Source organism: Rattus norvegicus, chromosome 8 (assembly GCF_036323735.1).
Source record: "Rattus norvegicus strain BN/NHsdMcwi chromosome 8, GRCr8, whole genome shotgun sequence".
NCBI lineage: Eukaryota > Metazoa > Chordata > Mammalia > Rodentia > Muridae > Rattus > Rattus norvegicus.
Genome location: NC_086026.1, coordinates 20,128,326 through 20,143,362, shown reverse-complemented (window position 1 = coordinate 20,143,362; position 15,037 = coordinate 20,128,326). Strand labels below are relative to the sequence as shown.

The 15,037-nt window shown below is 48.3% G+C and overlaps 1 protein-coding gene across 4 annotated transcripts in view; it reads left to right on the top strand.

Moving 5' to 3' along the window:
- Panx1 (Pannexin 1) overlaps positions 1 to 14,580 on the top strand; it is a 42,418-nt gene extending 27,838 nt beyond the window's left edge. Inside the window, exons 3-5 of one of the 4 annotated variants that reach the window (NM_001270549.1) lie at positions 5,753 to 5,973; positions 8,151 to 8,526; positions 9,932 to 10,752. In NM_001270549.1, coding sequence (NP_001257478.1) covers positions 5,753 to 5,973; positions 8,151 to 8,526; positions 9,932 to 9,943 — 609 coding nt within the window. In that variant the 3' untranslated portion in view covers positions 9,944 to 10,752. Of the gene's footprint in view, positions 1 to 5,752; positions 5,974 to 8,150; positions 8,810 to 9,931 lie in introns of all 4 variants that reach the window. The other 3 variants (NM_199397.2, XM_039081351.2, NM_001270548.1) reach the window with 3 other exon arrangements.
- The last annotated feature ends 457 nt before the right edge of the window (positions 14,581 to 15,037 follow it).

The window sequence follows — 15,037 nt, the reverse complement described above, 5'->3', positions numbered from 1 at the left end:
GTAGCTCTAGGTAAATCCGTCACTGTGGGGAAGTCAAGGCAGCAGAACTGGAAGCAGCCGGCCACATCACATCCACAGACCAGGGCAGAGAGGTGAATACACACGAGGTCGTTGCTTGCCTGTGCCCAGCTTGATTTCTCTGCTCTCCTGCAGTTTAGGACCACACCCCAACCCCACATAGGGAATGTCGCTTCTCACAGCGAGCTAGGCTTCCCACAACCACGCCCTCAGGTGGAATCAATGTTCATGGTCCTCTTTGAGACTCTTCCTAGAAGAGTGTAGGTTGTGTCAAGTTGACAAAGCCATCACAGGGCCTCCTAGCAGCTTTGGGCATAATGGAGAAGTCAATGGTCTGAGGGCCACACCACTCCTCAAAAAGGGAAAAGCTAGATCAGGTTGGCTAACTGTGAAGCCACGTACTGTCAAGCCAAAGCCAGCCTCTCTTCAAATATAGATCTACACCAGTAACTGTTGACCCATTAATCTACACACTGTTCTCACAGTCCAGTGGCCAAAGGGAGTGGCTGCAGTGGTAACAATGTGGCTTCCAGTGCCTGGGCGCGTCACAGGAAGGCTGTCTGGTGTACAGTCCTGAAGCGCTCTCAGAGTACCATGGGGAACACTTAGACCAGCCAGCGCTTTGCCTCTGGCATGATGCTCTGAATCTTCTGGCTCCCTCCTCCTCTCCTTCTGTGCAGACATCTGCCTCTGTCTTCTCCAGGACTCTGCTACCCTTCTGTCAGATGCCAGCAGGCACAAAGCCCGCCTGATTGTCTTGTCCTTGTCATCTTTCCTGTCTGCTACTCTGGGGTCATTACCACCATTCTTTCCCCATATTTGGAAAATGACTCTAAGTGGGTTTTTACCTGACCCCCCCCACAGCAGAACTGACATCCCTCGTCCCTTCGTCTTCCAATACAAGATGGTTTTGTTTTGCCCACTTCCTACCTTCTGGCCTTCCTGTCCATTCCGGTATTCACTCTCGCCTGACCCCGACATGTCCCATTCTCCTGGGGGGTGATCCCTGCTGTAGTTCTCTGGGCTGCAGCCGTCTGTGTGCTTTTAGGACCTGAACCACAGGCAGACCCTGCCTTTCCTCTCACCGGTTACCGCATATCTCCACCAGGGTCTCCTTGCCTGGAGACACCTCACGCCAGCCTCTCACCTGAGACCCGCCTCTGTGTCCTCTGTATGGCTTTGTTGCCTTGTCAAGGTGTTTCCGACAGTGTTCTCCACCAGTGGCTTCCTGCTGTGTGAAAGAGTTGGGGTCTTTATGGTTCTGTTGCGGGTTCACATTTGGTGTTCCCCAGGGCCGCTGATGAAAGCTCTCACACATCAGAGCGAACTGCACAGCGTGGATTCATTCTTTCCTTGTTCCACAGACTGACTCTAAGGGGAAGCGCTGGCAGATGAGAGGGGACGGCAGACGGAGGTGTCCAATCTCTGCCCTCATCTCACCAGACTCCCTCCTGCGGTCGGTCTTTGCTGCCACCAGTCTTCGGGCCATTTCCACTTTATATGACCTTATGAGAGCTAACTATATTTGCTGAGACCATATTTCAAGCAATCTCACACTCAAGCTTCTCTCTTTATTTACTGTATGTGTGTTTTGTCTTTGTGTATGTCTGTTCACCATGTGCTCTGGTTTCTAATTGTTAGGCTGTGTAGTCTTTGGGAATGTGCTGTACTGGAACCTGTGTATGTGTGTGTGTGTGTGTGTGTGTGTGTGTGTGTGTATCTGTGTGCGTGTATGTCTGTATGTATGTGTGTGTGTCTATGTGTGTGTGTGTCTGTGTGTGTATGTGTCTATGTGTCTTTGTGTATCTCTGTGTGTGTGTCTCTGTGTGTGTGTCTGTGTGTGTGTCTCTGTGTGTGTCTATGTATGTGTGTGTATCTATGTGTTTGTCTGTCTCTGTATGTGTGTGTCTGTGTGTCTCTGTGTGTGTCTGTGTGTGTGTGTCTGTCTATCTCTGTGTGTGTGTGTGTGTCTGTGTGTCTGTATGTGTGTGTGTGTCTGTGTGTGTAATCCTGTGCATGACCGGCACAGAGCAGATGCCCAGGAACATGTTTGAGTCCACATCCCCGTGTCTTGGACAGTGTTGTTTAGCTGCTTGCCTGGATCTTTGTCTTAAATGAGGAAAGAGTTGCATCATAGAGGGAGGTTGTTCAAGGTCACCTCAAGGTCACCCCACTCTCCTTTCATACACAGGTCATGTAACTACAACCTTAAAAGTAAGAAGGCTGGGGGCTGGAGAGATGGCTCAGTGGTTAAGAGCGCCGACTGCTCTTCCAGAGGTCCTGAGTTCAATTCCCAGCAACCACATGGTGGCTCACAACCATCTGTAATGGGATCTGATGCCCTCTTCTGGTGTGTCTGAAGACAGCTACAGTGTGTTCATATACAAAATAAATAAATAAATCTTTAAAAAAAAAAAAAAAGTAAGAAGGCTACAAGTTGCAGACAGAACAGCTGCTTGTCTTTCCTTGAAGGGTCTCACTGTCTTGGGAAGAGCACATTGCTGGCCAACTGGGACATTGCACCAAGGGGTGCAGTCAGAACCTTGAGTGATGCGCACCCAAGACCTAGCAGAGCAGGCAGCACGGGCAAAGCTCTCTTCTCATGCAGACACCTTGGTTATTCTTAATTTGGCAGGGTTGGGGATTTAGCTCAGTGCTAGAGCGCTTGCCTAGGAAGCGCTAGGCCCTGGGTTCGGTCCCCAGCTCCGAAAAAAAGAAAAAAAAAAAGAACAAAAAAAAAAAAAAGAAGAAGTGTGAACTTAATTTGGCAAAAGGATTGTGAAGGCTATAATTTGATGCTTTTTGGATTTGTATTTCAGTTGATTTGAGTTGACTGCCTTGTTGAAGCGTGCAGAATGGTTTCTGTATTTTTGATGGGGGTCGGAGAATTTAAGTCTGGGGGAAACCAGCAAACACAAGGCCTTGCTATACATTCCTGCAGAGGTAACGAGTACAAGGACACTTAGGAAAACTGTGAACACTTTCCATGTAACACCTTTAAACACTCATTTTCTAATTACAATGAACTGTGCTCTGCTGCCCACTGGGCCAGCTGCCACACTCCATGGTTGTGTTAGACAGATTGTGCATTTGTTACTTTAGGGGGAAAATTCGAGGTAAGCACTGTTATTCAAGTAACCTCAAAACAACTATGACCCATAAAAATATTTCAGAAGCCTAAGTTAGAAATATTTCTGCCATGGGGCCAGAGAGATGGCTTAGAGGTTAAGAGCACTGGCTGCTCTTCCAGAGGTTCCTGAGTTCAATTCCCAGCAGCCACATGGTGGCTCACAACCATCTATCCTGAGATCTGGTGCCCTATTCTGGCCTGCATGCATACACACAGGCAGAATGCTGTATACATAATAAACAAATCTTTTGAGAGAGAGAGAGAGAGAGAGAGAGAGAGAGAGAGAAAGAGATCATTGATTGATTGATTGATTTCTGCCACCAGTGGTCTCCAAAGAAAAGTGTTTGGCTGTCTCAGGGTTGGAAGTCACATGGGCTTCAGTTCACTTTTATAAAGACAATCAGTAACCAGACCAGACCAGACCAGACCAGACCAGGATGGGTTGGATAGAGCCGGCTGTAAACTAACCCACCCTAGTGTAGTCCAGCAATGTCCAGCCTGCGGTGTGCCCCATTGCATGCCAGCTCTTTGCAAATCAGGCTATCTTTGAGAGACCCTGTCTTGTGCAAACCCCTAAGTACAGCCAAGTGGAGGGTGCTACAGGATTTGGGGCCACTGGGTTTCCTTCTCTGTTTCTTCTGCATCAGGGATTCTCAGGACAGCTCATGGGAGCTGCAGGATGTCTGAACAGATGATTTCCTATTTCCTGTTAATTTCCGCTAGAGTTTGACATTGGGCAAGGCTTCGTTACCCACAGAAGTCCCATTCTATCTGAATGGGGTGTGGTTCCCTCATCTCTGCCTTAGAACTGTAGCAGCTGTCAAAACATCCACTGGACCTGGTTTCAGGGTTAATAACAAAAGCACATACAAGTTGGCTTTTCCAGATTTTGATAACTCTGTCAGCACAACCCATTTCCTTTGTAAGCCTGTACGTCTTGCTTCGTGCATTTAAAGACAAAAACAAGGGAAACATTATATCCGTGAAAACGAAGCACAGCCCAAGGAGTTCTGACAAAGCCAAGGGAACCATGAAGCCACAGTGTCTGCAGGGGTCATGGGCACTGGGGCGGGGTCTTCGAGCAGGAAGGAGAGTGGGTGTGGAAAAACTAGTGAGATCGAAACCAGAGCCTAAGCTTTTATACTTCACGGCAATGTGTCAGTTGCTTGTATGCTGTGGAAGTGTAAGCTGTCCCCAGTGGAAAGCAGGCAGGGTTCCTAGGAATGTCCACAGGGCCTTTGCAGCCTCAGTTTCCTACCAAAGGTACAGTTCAGGGCTGCACAGGTCCTGCCTACTCCTACGTGTGTTCAAGGACGGGATATCGTGTCCAGTCAGAATGACCCTGCCTGGTGTCACTACAGTGAACTGTAAAACTAGAACAATGTCACGAAATGCTGTGTAGGGCATGTAGAGGAGTTGTAGCTGTGTGTCTGTGTGTGTGTGTGTGTGTGTGTGTGTGTGTGTGTGTGTGGTATGTGTATGTGTGTGTGTGTGTGTGTGGTATGTGTGTGTGTGTGGTGTGTGTGTGTGTGTGTGTGTGTGATAGTCTAACTGGGTCACTTCACAGCTTTGGGATTTGGAGGAGGAAACCACTTCCAGCATCCCCTCCCCCTTCAGACAAGAATGATCCTCACAGGCTCATGGGTAGATGGATGGACTAAAAGGAGGCCCTGTTGTTGGGATTTCCTGGTGATCTCCAGTGTTTTTGACAGGCCAGGCAGTGGCCATGTTTAGCTTCTTTTCCTGAGCAACCCAGTTTCATCTTTAGGATGCCTGTATCACATGACCACTTCATGAGGGAAACTGAGGGTCAGAGGCACCAAAACCTCACTGCCCAAGCCGCCAGGTGGAGCTCTAGTGGAACTCAGTGCTGCGATCTTCCCGAGCTTCTAGTTGGACTAGTTCCAGATCACCCTTCACTGTCTGACATCCGAGTCCCCTCTGGCCTGCTCTGTATGTCCACCAATCCCGGTGCCTCCCTGTGATTCTGTTACTGTGCTGACGCGTCTCTGCACGGGACACTGTCCAACCGTGAGTGACGGTCAGCGGGGAGGGTTCCTCCCTCCATCCCTCCCTCCCTCCACATCCTGTAGGTCCTTATTCCAACTGCTTTACAGGCTAATTACTAGACCACCGAAGCCAGAGTTTGTCATAATGTTTCTTTGGCATTTTCCCAGTTTCCAAGAAGAATAAAGCAAAACAAAAAACTAGGGCTTTAAACCAGAACAAATGAAAGGAAGAAGCCAGCGAAGGCCACTGTGACATCTACCTGTTCCTTAATTGGAGCTGTGATGAGGAGCCATTCTGCAGGACAGGAGAGTGTATTATTTTTCTTCTTCTGTGATTAGAAGGAAATACTATTTGTCTCCATGTAGTCACCACTTCCTTCCAGTTAATGTCTACTGAATGGGAAAGGGTCAACTCTGGGTCAGATATCTGCAGCCAGCAAGCTAGTGCCCATGAGTGACGTGGGAAGGCTCATTTGTCCCCGAAATGAGGGCAAGTGCGGCTCCTGCAGAGGCAGGAAGCCTCCAGGGAAGCTGATGGTGGCTGTTCCTGCTGCTCTGAGAGGAGGTGCTCACGTGACTGACCCTTGCTTTTCAGTTCTTCCCCTACATCCTGCTACTGTTTGCCATACTCCTGTACCTGCCCGCTCTGTTCTGGCGCTTTGCGGCGGCTCCACACCTCTGCTCCGACCTGAAGTTTATCATGGAGGAGCTTGACAAAGTCTATAACCGCGCCATCAAGGCTGCCAAGAGTGCTCGTGATTTGGACCTGAGAGATGGACCTGGACCTCCAGGAGTGACTGAGAATGTGGGGCAGAGGTAACGGCTCCAGAGGGCCGCCCGTGGCCACCCCAGGATCAGTCCCCTGCCCCTTTTCCTGCTGTGCTGGCCCAGGGTGCTTATGGTGGGGTAGAGAAGGGTAGGTAGGGTGTCAACCATCAACTGACCAGACCCTGCTCTCCTCAGACCTCACTGACCTCAGGTCATTTCCCTGTCCTGTCTCATCCTTTGAAAAGTGGTTCTCACAGAGGTGACAGGTGGAAGTCTCACCTATAGCTTGCTTGCTTTGATCTCCTATAATGGGAAAGCACAGAGGATTCTGAGGCAGCTAAGCAGGTAGAAAGGATGAGAGGTGGATCCAATGGGTGGAGGCCCTGCTTTCTCATATTCTTCCTCAGGTTCCGTCATTGCTAGTAGTAACAACAGTAGCAACAGCTGTCTTATTTCTAAAATTACCTGCTGTATTCTTGCCTTAGAATTTCTGTTGCTGTGATAAAACTCCATGACCAAAAGCATCTCGAAGGGGAAAGCTCTATTTTAGCTAACTGTCCAACATTACAATCCATTATTGAAAGAAATCAGGGGAAGAACTGTGAGAGCCGGAGACACTAATTATGGCATTATGGGTACTCTCAATGTCCTACCTTCCCTGTTAGAATCAAATGTGCCTTGTTTGGGCTGAAGATTTTTTTTTACTTTATTTTTCACGTTAGTGGGAGATTGTGGTTTAAAAACAATGATAAGCCAGCATCTGTTTGCCCCATTTTCTTTCGATAATGGACTGTAATCTTGAAAAGCAGTTCTCTTTTTAGTTAGCTAAAATAAATCTTTCCCCTTCGAGCTGCTTTTGCAGCAGGAGCAGGACAAGTAGGGCGGGACTCCGGAGGCAGGATCTGATGCCCAGGCCCTGGGGAAGTGCCACTTACTGGCTTGCTCTTGGTTTAGCATGCTTCCTTACAGCACCTAGGATCGCCAGTCCAGGGATGACCCTGCCCACAGTGACCTGGGCCTCCCACATCAATCATCAGTCCAGAAAAACACAACACAGATCTGTCAATAGGCCAGCCTGGTGGGAACCTTCTCTCCATGGAGGTCCCCGCTTGTAAAACGACTCTAGTGTGGGTCAGGGTGACCTAAAACTAGCTGTCACAATTCCAGACACTGGGTTTGAGTGCAAAATTATTATTTTTTTTAAGATTCATTTATTTATTATATATAAGTACACTGTAGCTGTCTTCAGACACACCAGAAGAGGGCATCAGATCCCATACGGATAGTTGTGAGCCACCATGTGGTTGCTTGGATTTGAACTCAGGACCTCTGGAAGAGCAGTCAGTGCTCTTAACCCCTGAGCCATCTCGCCAGCCCTGAGTGCAAGATTATTAAGTAAATGCATCTATTTGCCTCTTTTTCACCCTCTTATTTGTAGGCAATAGATAAACGCTGTTCTGTAGTCTCTTGTGAGAGAGCCAGGGACCGGAACTATGCCATTTGGGTCGACTGAGTGTCCTCCACCCTCCCTGGGAGAAGCGTGTGTTCCACATGGGTTAGAGATTTCTTTACTGTTCTCCACACTTAGTGGGAGATTGCCATTTAAAAACAATAATAGACCACTAGCTGCTCTTTGGGATCTGATAAATTTACTTAGCAAACATTGATCAGTGGATACCAGGCATTGCCCTAAAGATTATTAAGTATTAAACTCACATTTAATCGAGCAGACCGTTTAAAATCTTAAAAGGGGACCTGGAGAGATGGCTTAGCAGATAAGGGCCTTGCCACTCGTGCGGAGGCCGGAGTGTTGGTTTCAGGGCATCTGGCATCCTCTTCCGTCCCCGGAGGGCACTGCACACTTGGCAGGCAAAGCGCTGGTATAAAACGTTAAATGTTTAAAATATTTAAGGAAAAAAAGGTTTCGTTTGTTTGTTTGCCTTGGTTTTTTGAGGCAGGGTTTCTCTGCGTAGCTCTGGCTGTCCTCTGTAGACCAGGCTGGCCTCAGACGGAGAGATCCTCCTGCCTCCACCTCCCCCGTGCTGGGATTCAGGGCGAGCATCAGTGAGAAGAGGCTTTACGCCTGGCTCCCTTCCCTAGCACGCGGATGAAGTTGTAGTCAATGTTTGAAGTTTTCATTGTGACAGTGCTGAGTGTGTCCGTGCTTCTCGAATTTGGTGAGACTGGCGAGGGTCTGAGTGATCTTTATTTGCTTTGTTTTCTAGTCTGTGGGAGATATCCGAAAGCCACTTCAAGTACCCGATCGTGGAGCAGTACTTGAAGACGAAGAAGAACTCCAGTCACCTAATCATGAAATACATTAGCTGCCGGCTGGTGACCTTTGCGGTGGTACTGCTGGCTTGCATCTACTTGAGCTACTACTTCAGCCTCTCCTCGCTCTCCGACGAGTTTCTGTGTAGCATCAAGTCGGGCGTCCTGAGGAACGACAGCACCATCCCCGATAGCTTCCAGTGCAAGCTCATCGCGGTCGGCATCTTCCAGCTGCTCAGCCTCATTAACCTCCTAGTGTACGCCCTGCTGGTCCCCGTGGTCATCTACACGCTCTTCGTCCCGTTCCGGCAGAAGACGGACGTCCTCAAGGTATACGAGATCCTGCCCACCTTCGATGTTCTACATTTCAAGTCTGAAGGCTACAACGACTTGAGCCTCTACAACCTTTTTCTGGAAGAGAACATAAGTGAGCTCAAATCGTACAAGTGTCTTAAGGTGCTGGAGAACATTAAGAGCAATGGGCAGGGCATCGACCCCATGTTACTTCTGACAAACCTAGGCATGATTAAGATGGACGTCATTGATGGAAAAGTCCCCATGTCCCTACAGACCAAGGGAGAGGACCAGGGCAGCCAGAGAATGGACTTCAAAGGTAGGCTTGGCTCTCTGGGCAGGCAGACCTGTTCAGGAGTCTGGGTGGTCTTTGCCCTGCCTGGCTCTTGAACCCTTGCCCCAGGGTTGTCCTGGGGGAGCTCAAGACTGCAAGGATACAGGAACAAATTGGTGTTAGCCGTTTCTAAAGGAGGATGACTCTGTCCTCCTCTCCCGGTCTTCCTCTCAGCCTGTTCTAGTTGCTCTGTCTATGTTTGTGTACGGTCTTACACTCTGCTTGTTTCTAGCACCCCCGGTCTTTGTCTTGTCCTCCTGTCTGTATGTCTCGTCTCTTTGTCCTTCTCTGTTATTTTTCCTTTGACATTTCCATATGTGTTTACAGTGTATCCTGATCATATCCAGCTTCCCCCGTGTGTGCACTCCACCTCTCTGTACCCCCATATTTCCCATGCCCACCTTCATACAGCCTGTATGCTCTGTAACCCACGGGGTTCTGCTAGTGCCACCTGTGGGGATGCTGGCTGACCGTGTTGGCTCTGTCTTGTGAGTCCATGAGCATCAGGCCATGCTGTGTTCAGAAGCCAGCCTTCTCCCCTCCCCGTTGCTCTGACATCATTTCCTCTTCATGGACGTTCCCTGAGCCTTGACTTAGAGGATGGGGGTTGGAATAGAGGTCCCATTTAAGGCAGCTACTTCACTTGCTCTCGGCACTTGAACCAGTCCTGAGTCTCTGTGTTAACCGCCACCCACTGCAGAAGGGGGTTCTCTGACTGAGGGCAGGACGGATCTCTGAGGACAAACACATTTAGAAGGGAATTCAACCACATGTCCACTTAGCAAAGCAACAGGAGCAGGTTCTCCTCTAGAACCTAGGACCTCTTGACCTGTGGGCTTTGGGCCATGTTTACTGTACAGGTGGGACTTTTCTTCTGTGGAGCAGGCCACAGAAGCCACATATAGCCAAAGAATGGCTCCCAAAGTCACTCTCTGACTCTCTTACTTAGAAGAGGGGGTTACTGACTTCTTGACCTAACTTTGGGACTTCAGACTCAGACGCAGCCATGGTAAAGGATGTGTCTGAGAAGTCCCCTCCCTCACAGTGGGTTGATACCAGTGCTTCCTGCTATTCCTCCCTTATAAATAATGGTTTTAATTTTGACAGATTTGGACCTGAGCAGCGAGACGGCAGCGAACAATGGGGAGAAGAACTCTCGCCAGCGACTTCTGAATTCATCCTGCTAATGGTTTCATTCTTGAATTTCAAGCCTGTGACTCCTGTGGCTGACCCACCCCTGTTGGAACCGTAGCTAGTTTGCAGTATATGTTTTTGGTATCGATGTGGTGTGTGTCCTAAGACATAATGGCCCACAGCGTTATGGAAGAATAGCTAGGAACGTCCTTCAAGACTAAATATGGAAACGAGTAAGTGCTTTGTCTAAAGCCCTCGTCGGAGGGCTATTAAGAGAGAGCACAGAGCCTTCTAGAGCCCCAGAGAAGCACCGTTCTGGACTGGCAGTGCTGGGAGACCTGGAGCTTCTAGAGAACAAGCACTTTGTTTTGTGAGATAATAATAAACCTGTCAGGATGTAATTTAATAACCCCTTCTGTGTGCCCTTTCTGACTGTTGGACAAGAAGAGCATTCACTGGCCTACCAGGGAAATCGACCTGTTCGAGTGCAGCTGTGCCCTAAATTGGGTGTGACCTGCCGTTTGACCTCAGCACGGACAGCAGCCTGAGGCAGTGCTGACTAAACCCCAGCTATGGAGCCAGAGTCATGCCATGGTGACTCTCAGAAGGAAGGCTTGAGAAACCTTCCCAGTGGGAAACCTGAGTTTAGATACCTGAGGCAGGAGAACGGGATTTTACTGACGCCCATGTGAGGCACACTTTGTCCAATGAGGGCAGAACACGGAACTGACCTAGCAGTGGCCTTGGCCATTTGTTTAGATCAGATTGATTAAATTTAAGCCCAACTTTTAAAATTGCACATTGATTTATATAATCGAAGTCATTTGAGAAGAGCATTCCAGCACTGATAAGGGTTTTGGAGTAAGTCGTACAGTAGGAGGTTAGAACAGACTCTGGCATTGCTTTGTTTTGTTTGCATTGCTTTGTTTTGTTTTGTGACACGGTCCCCTGCCTCACTCAGACTCAGACTGCCCTCAGGGTCTTCCTTCCCTCACTCTTCCAAGCTGACCCAGAATTCGTTAAAACCTGATTACATTCTGACCACATGAGTGTGTTACATGTTCGCAGTTTATATAGAAATCTTTAGTCTTCACACCTTCCCAGTTTTACCAGGTTTAAAGGGAAGTCCTCAGGAACCTCCCAGTTTACTTTGGGTCAATCATAGGAACAATTGTTTACCTAATCTAATGGCTTTTGGTGAAATCGGAAGTTACGTTAAGTGGTTGTCTGCCTTTGGGGGTGTACAGAAAAGCAGGCTTTGCTTATACTTTCTACGTTGGGAAGTGAATATCAGGAGTGCGCTGGGTGCTTTGATTGGCACTGTCCCACGATATTTCTCCCTGTTGCGTTATGGTATGACGGAGAAGTGGTAACTAAGAAACTGGTTTTGTATATTTTTACATTGCCATGTCTGAGACATTCCATTACAGTTCTCTCTGTGTGTGTGTGTGTGTGTGTGTGTGTGTGTGTGTGTGTGTGTGTGTGTGTGGTTTATCTTTTTTTTAACTTCGAAATGACCTTTAAAATATTTTTTTAGCATATAGATTTTTCTTTTCAAAAAGCTCCGTCTTTTTGTAGCATATACCTATAACGTGTACTTGAAGGCAGTAAAAAACGATGTTTTATTTTAGAAGACCAGGAATGGTCTGAGCTAATCCTGCGCAACCTTTGGTCGGAATGTGCTTGGGGACCTCAACCTCTGTTTCATTTGGCCCTCCTATTCTCACCCAGAGCTCCGAGAGGACCCACAGCATCCCGGGCATCACACCTGGTACTAGCTGTGACAAATGAACAGGCAGGTCCTCTTTTGAGGGCACCAGAGCGTAGCAACAGGTAGTAAAGACCTAGATGATCACTAAAAAACCATAGATAGCCACAGGAAAGATCCTTCCAAAAATCCCTCTGTAGTGTTGGGAGGAGCCACGATGTCTGGTCCCCCTGTCCGGAGTCCCACAGATGGTGATTTATGGGGTCTGGTATTTTCATAGAGGCCAATGACTATTTCAGCCGTAAAGGCTCTCTGAGTCGAAGTTTAGATAAAGCTATATCAGTGGTTTTGAGCAGTTGGCTTAGTCGGCTTCTCTCCTTTCCAGGACATAAGGAGAAGCCTGTGGGGTGCGGCCCACGGTGCTGTAGTCGAGTTTATAGCTCCAAGGGGCCGTATTGGGATGCCCAGCAGTACCCTTCTGTCTGGTGACCCGAAAGCTGAGAGCACTTCTCTAGTGATGATGGTAGGAATTACTTTGTAAGCACTCTTCCTTTTCTTACGGACATACACAGACCCTAAATGACCACCCTGGGGCCACTAACCTTGTTTCCAGTCTTAGGGAAGTACTTCTTTCCTTAGTGGACTCCTGAGGCCTGCAAACCGGAGCCACACAGCGGCGTGGCAGTGAATAGTACAGATCATTCTGGAAGCAGGGTTCTGGCACATTTGCAGCCTACCAAGGGACACATAGTAGAGGCCCTCCAGCTCTGGGCGGGGGCTACTTTTAAAGCTACCAACACGTATTTTGTTGCAGCTCGTGCTTGCCGAAGTGTGAGCCCCACACTGAGTGGGGTGTACCTTGCCCTCGAGAAGGCTCTTGCCCTCTGCTTGAGACTTGGCGTAATTGGGTCATGTTTACACACTTCCTGAGAGAATGCTGCCTTCTTGTTAGTCACCTTCTCTGGAGTCAGACTCAGCAGTCAGTCAGGGAGGCCGGCAGCCTGTGCGACTAGGCAGCCAGCATTGGTTCTGTTTTCTCTGGAGCCATGAGGCTAACCCTTTCCTGTCTGGTCCCTGCTCTCCCTCTCCGGCGTGTCAGGAGGAAGGGGACAACATACCACTTACAGGGCATCATCCTGCTTCCCGGTGGCCGTGTTAGGGGCTCCACACTCCCATGTGTTTTTTGCATGTATGTTTTCACATATGACATACCCAAAACCCAGACCCTGTGACTTTGTTCCTGTGAAAGACGGGTGTCTACACCTCTCCTGATCCGCATCCTGCCTGGTTTAATCTGTATGTGTCAGAGCAGCGCAAATAGATCTACAAAGGTCAGGAGCTCTGATTTGCTGCTGTGTCACCAACTCTTAAGTCAGCTGAGACACCCCATGCCCTCTGTAAACGCAGGCAGAGTGAGCAAGCAGGGGAAACAGCAGGGAGGCCTGCTCCTTGGCATTTAGGATCTGATTTAAAAGGCACTGGTCTGCTGCAGGAGGAGGATGGTGGGAAGGCTCAGAAGGGAGCTCATAGCCTTTCCTGTGAGCAGTGGCTGAGTCTCAGCTTTTGATGTGGGATGAGTCACAACCACTTTCCAAGTTCAGCATGAGTTCAAGGCTCTCTTGCGGTGACGGTGACGAGGGAAGTGGGTGTCTTAAGGCCCTGGTCTCAGCAGTGCAGAATAAACCTCTTAAAGGAGCTGTGGCTAGAACGTGCAATTACCAATTAATGTTTTGTCTGCAGGCACTGGAGATGAACGGCTCCTTTGGGGCAATCACTGGCATTTTAGCCTTATTTCTCGTAAGAACAGTGAAAGCCTCTTAGAAGATTGACAGGGATGCTATTGTGTCAAATGTGGAATATAATAAGTGCTAATTCGTAGTTGGTTTTCCTGCCTGCATTAAATTAGATGTATTGTGTTTCTGGGTCCCTTTTTAGCTGTGAAATTAGTTGTCACTGAAGCATGTAGATTTTAATCAGTCATTGTTCTTAGGTTCCCGAAACCACAAAGTTTCGTGTGTCTTGAGGCACTTTCTTCCTTGCCCAACCACGGGAGAAAACAGTGGGATTCTGCAGTGTGATAAGTGCTCCCTAGGAAAACGGACACAATCAGTTCCACTTTTTCACAAGTTGGCCTTTTAAAAACATCATGGTTACAGTGTGCAGGCATTCAGTATAGTGATGCTCTGTGTGTAAGTTAAATCCCCTCTCCCTCCTTCCCTCCCTCCTCTGGTGGTGTGATGGTGGTGTGTATGTGTGTGTTTGACACAGGGTTTCTCTGTGTAGCTCTGGTTACAGAATTCTTCTGTTGTTTTCGTTGTTATTGTTTCGAGACAAGGTTTCTCTGTGTAGCCCTGGCTATTCTGGAACTCTCCACATAGACTGGACTGGCCTCAAACTCAGAGATCCACTTGGCTCTGCATCCTTAGGTGCTGGGACTAAAGGCATGTGCCTGGCTAAGTTAAATTTCTAATGATTACTAATGATTCTTTTTTTTTTTTTTTTTTTTTTTTTGCTGTGTCATTTGGTGAAAAAATCCGAGCTGATGAAGAACAGCTTTAAACACTTAAGTTCATCTTCAGTTTCGTTCCACAAAGTCCAGAGACCAAATGATGGTGTCAAAATAACCTTGTAAAGAACATGTCTGAAAGCTTATCACACTGCTGAACTTGGTGCTTCCACGGGAGGTGCTTGGAACTCAGTGCTTCCACAGGAGGTGCTTGGAACTCAGTGCTTCCATGGGAGGTGCTTGGAGCTTGGTGCTTCATGGAAGGTGCTTGGAACTCAGTGCTTCCATGGGAGGTGCTTGACCACACACACAGACATTTCTCTAAAGAGGCTGTTGTGTCTGCAGACAACAGCAAATGGTGCTTCAGTACTGTGCTATGTTTCTCTAAATAAAACTTTCTAAGTAACAGAGTCGAGTCATCATCTTTCTCGCCATCTTCAGGAGTCGCTTCACTGAAGATGGAGCCAGAGGATGAGGTTTGAAATGCACAGGGCTCATCCCTGCCTGGAAATGGGTGACTTTCAGGAGCTTCCATGATGTTTGCTAATGACTGTCCAGCCGGCAGTAAATGAGGGAGGTCCTTGATGAGAGGCCTACAGGTCGGTGTTTGTAAAGTGTACTGTCTGGTAGGGAGCTGTTTGGACCATGTGCTCATGGACAGGATTGGACCTGCTTACCTCTGCTGAAGGAGAGAACACTTCTGCTATAGAAATTAATACATCTCATGGGTTTAGTCATCCACAGGCACACCTCGTTAGAACTTAACAGAGTTCCTAGCAGGTGCTAAGCCCTCTGAATGCTTCCGGGTCCCCAGCTGTTCCCCAGGGATCAGGATGTTTCTATTGCTCCGCCACAAGTAACTGCA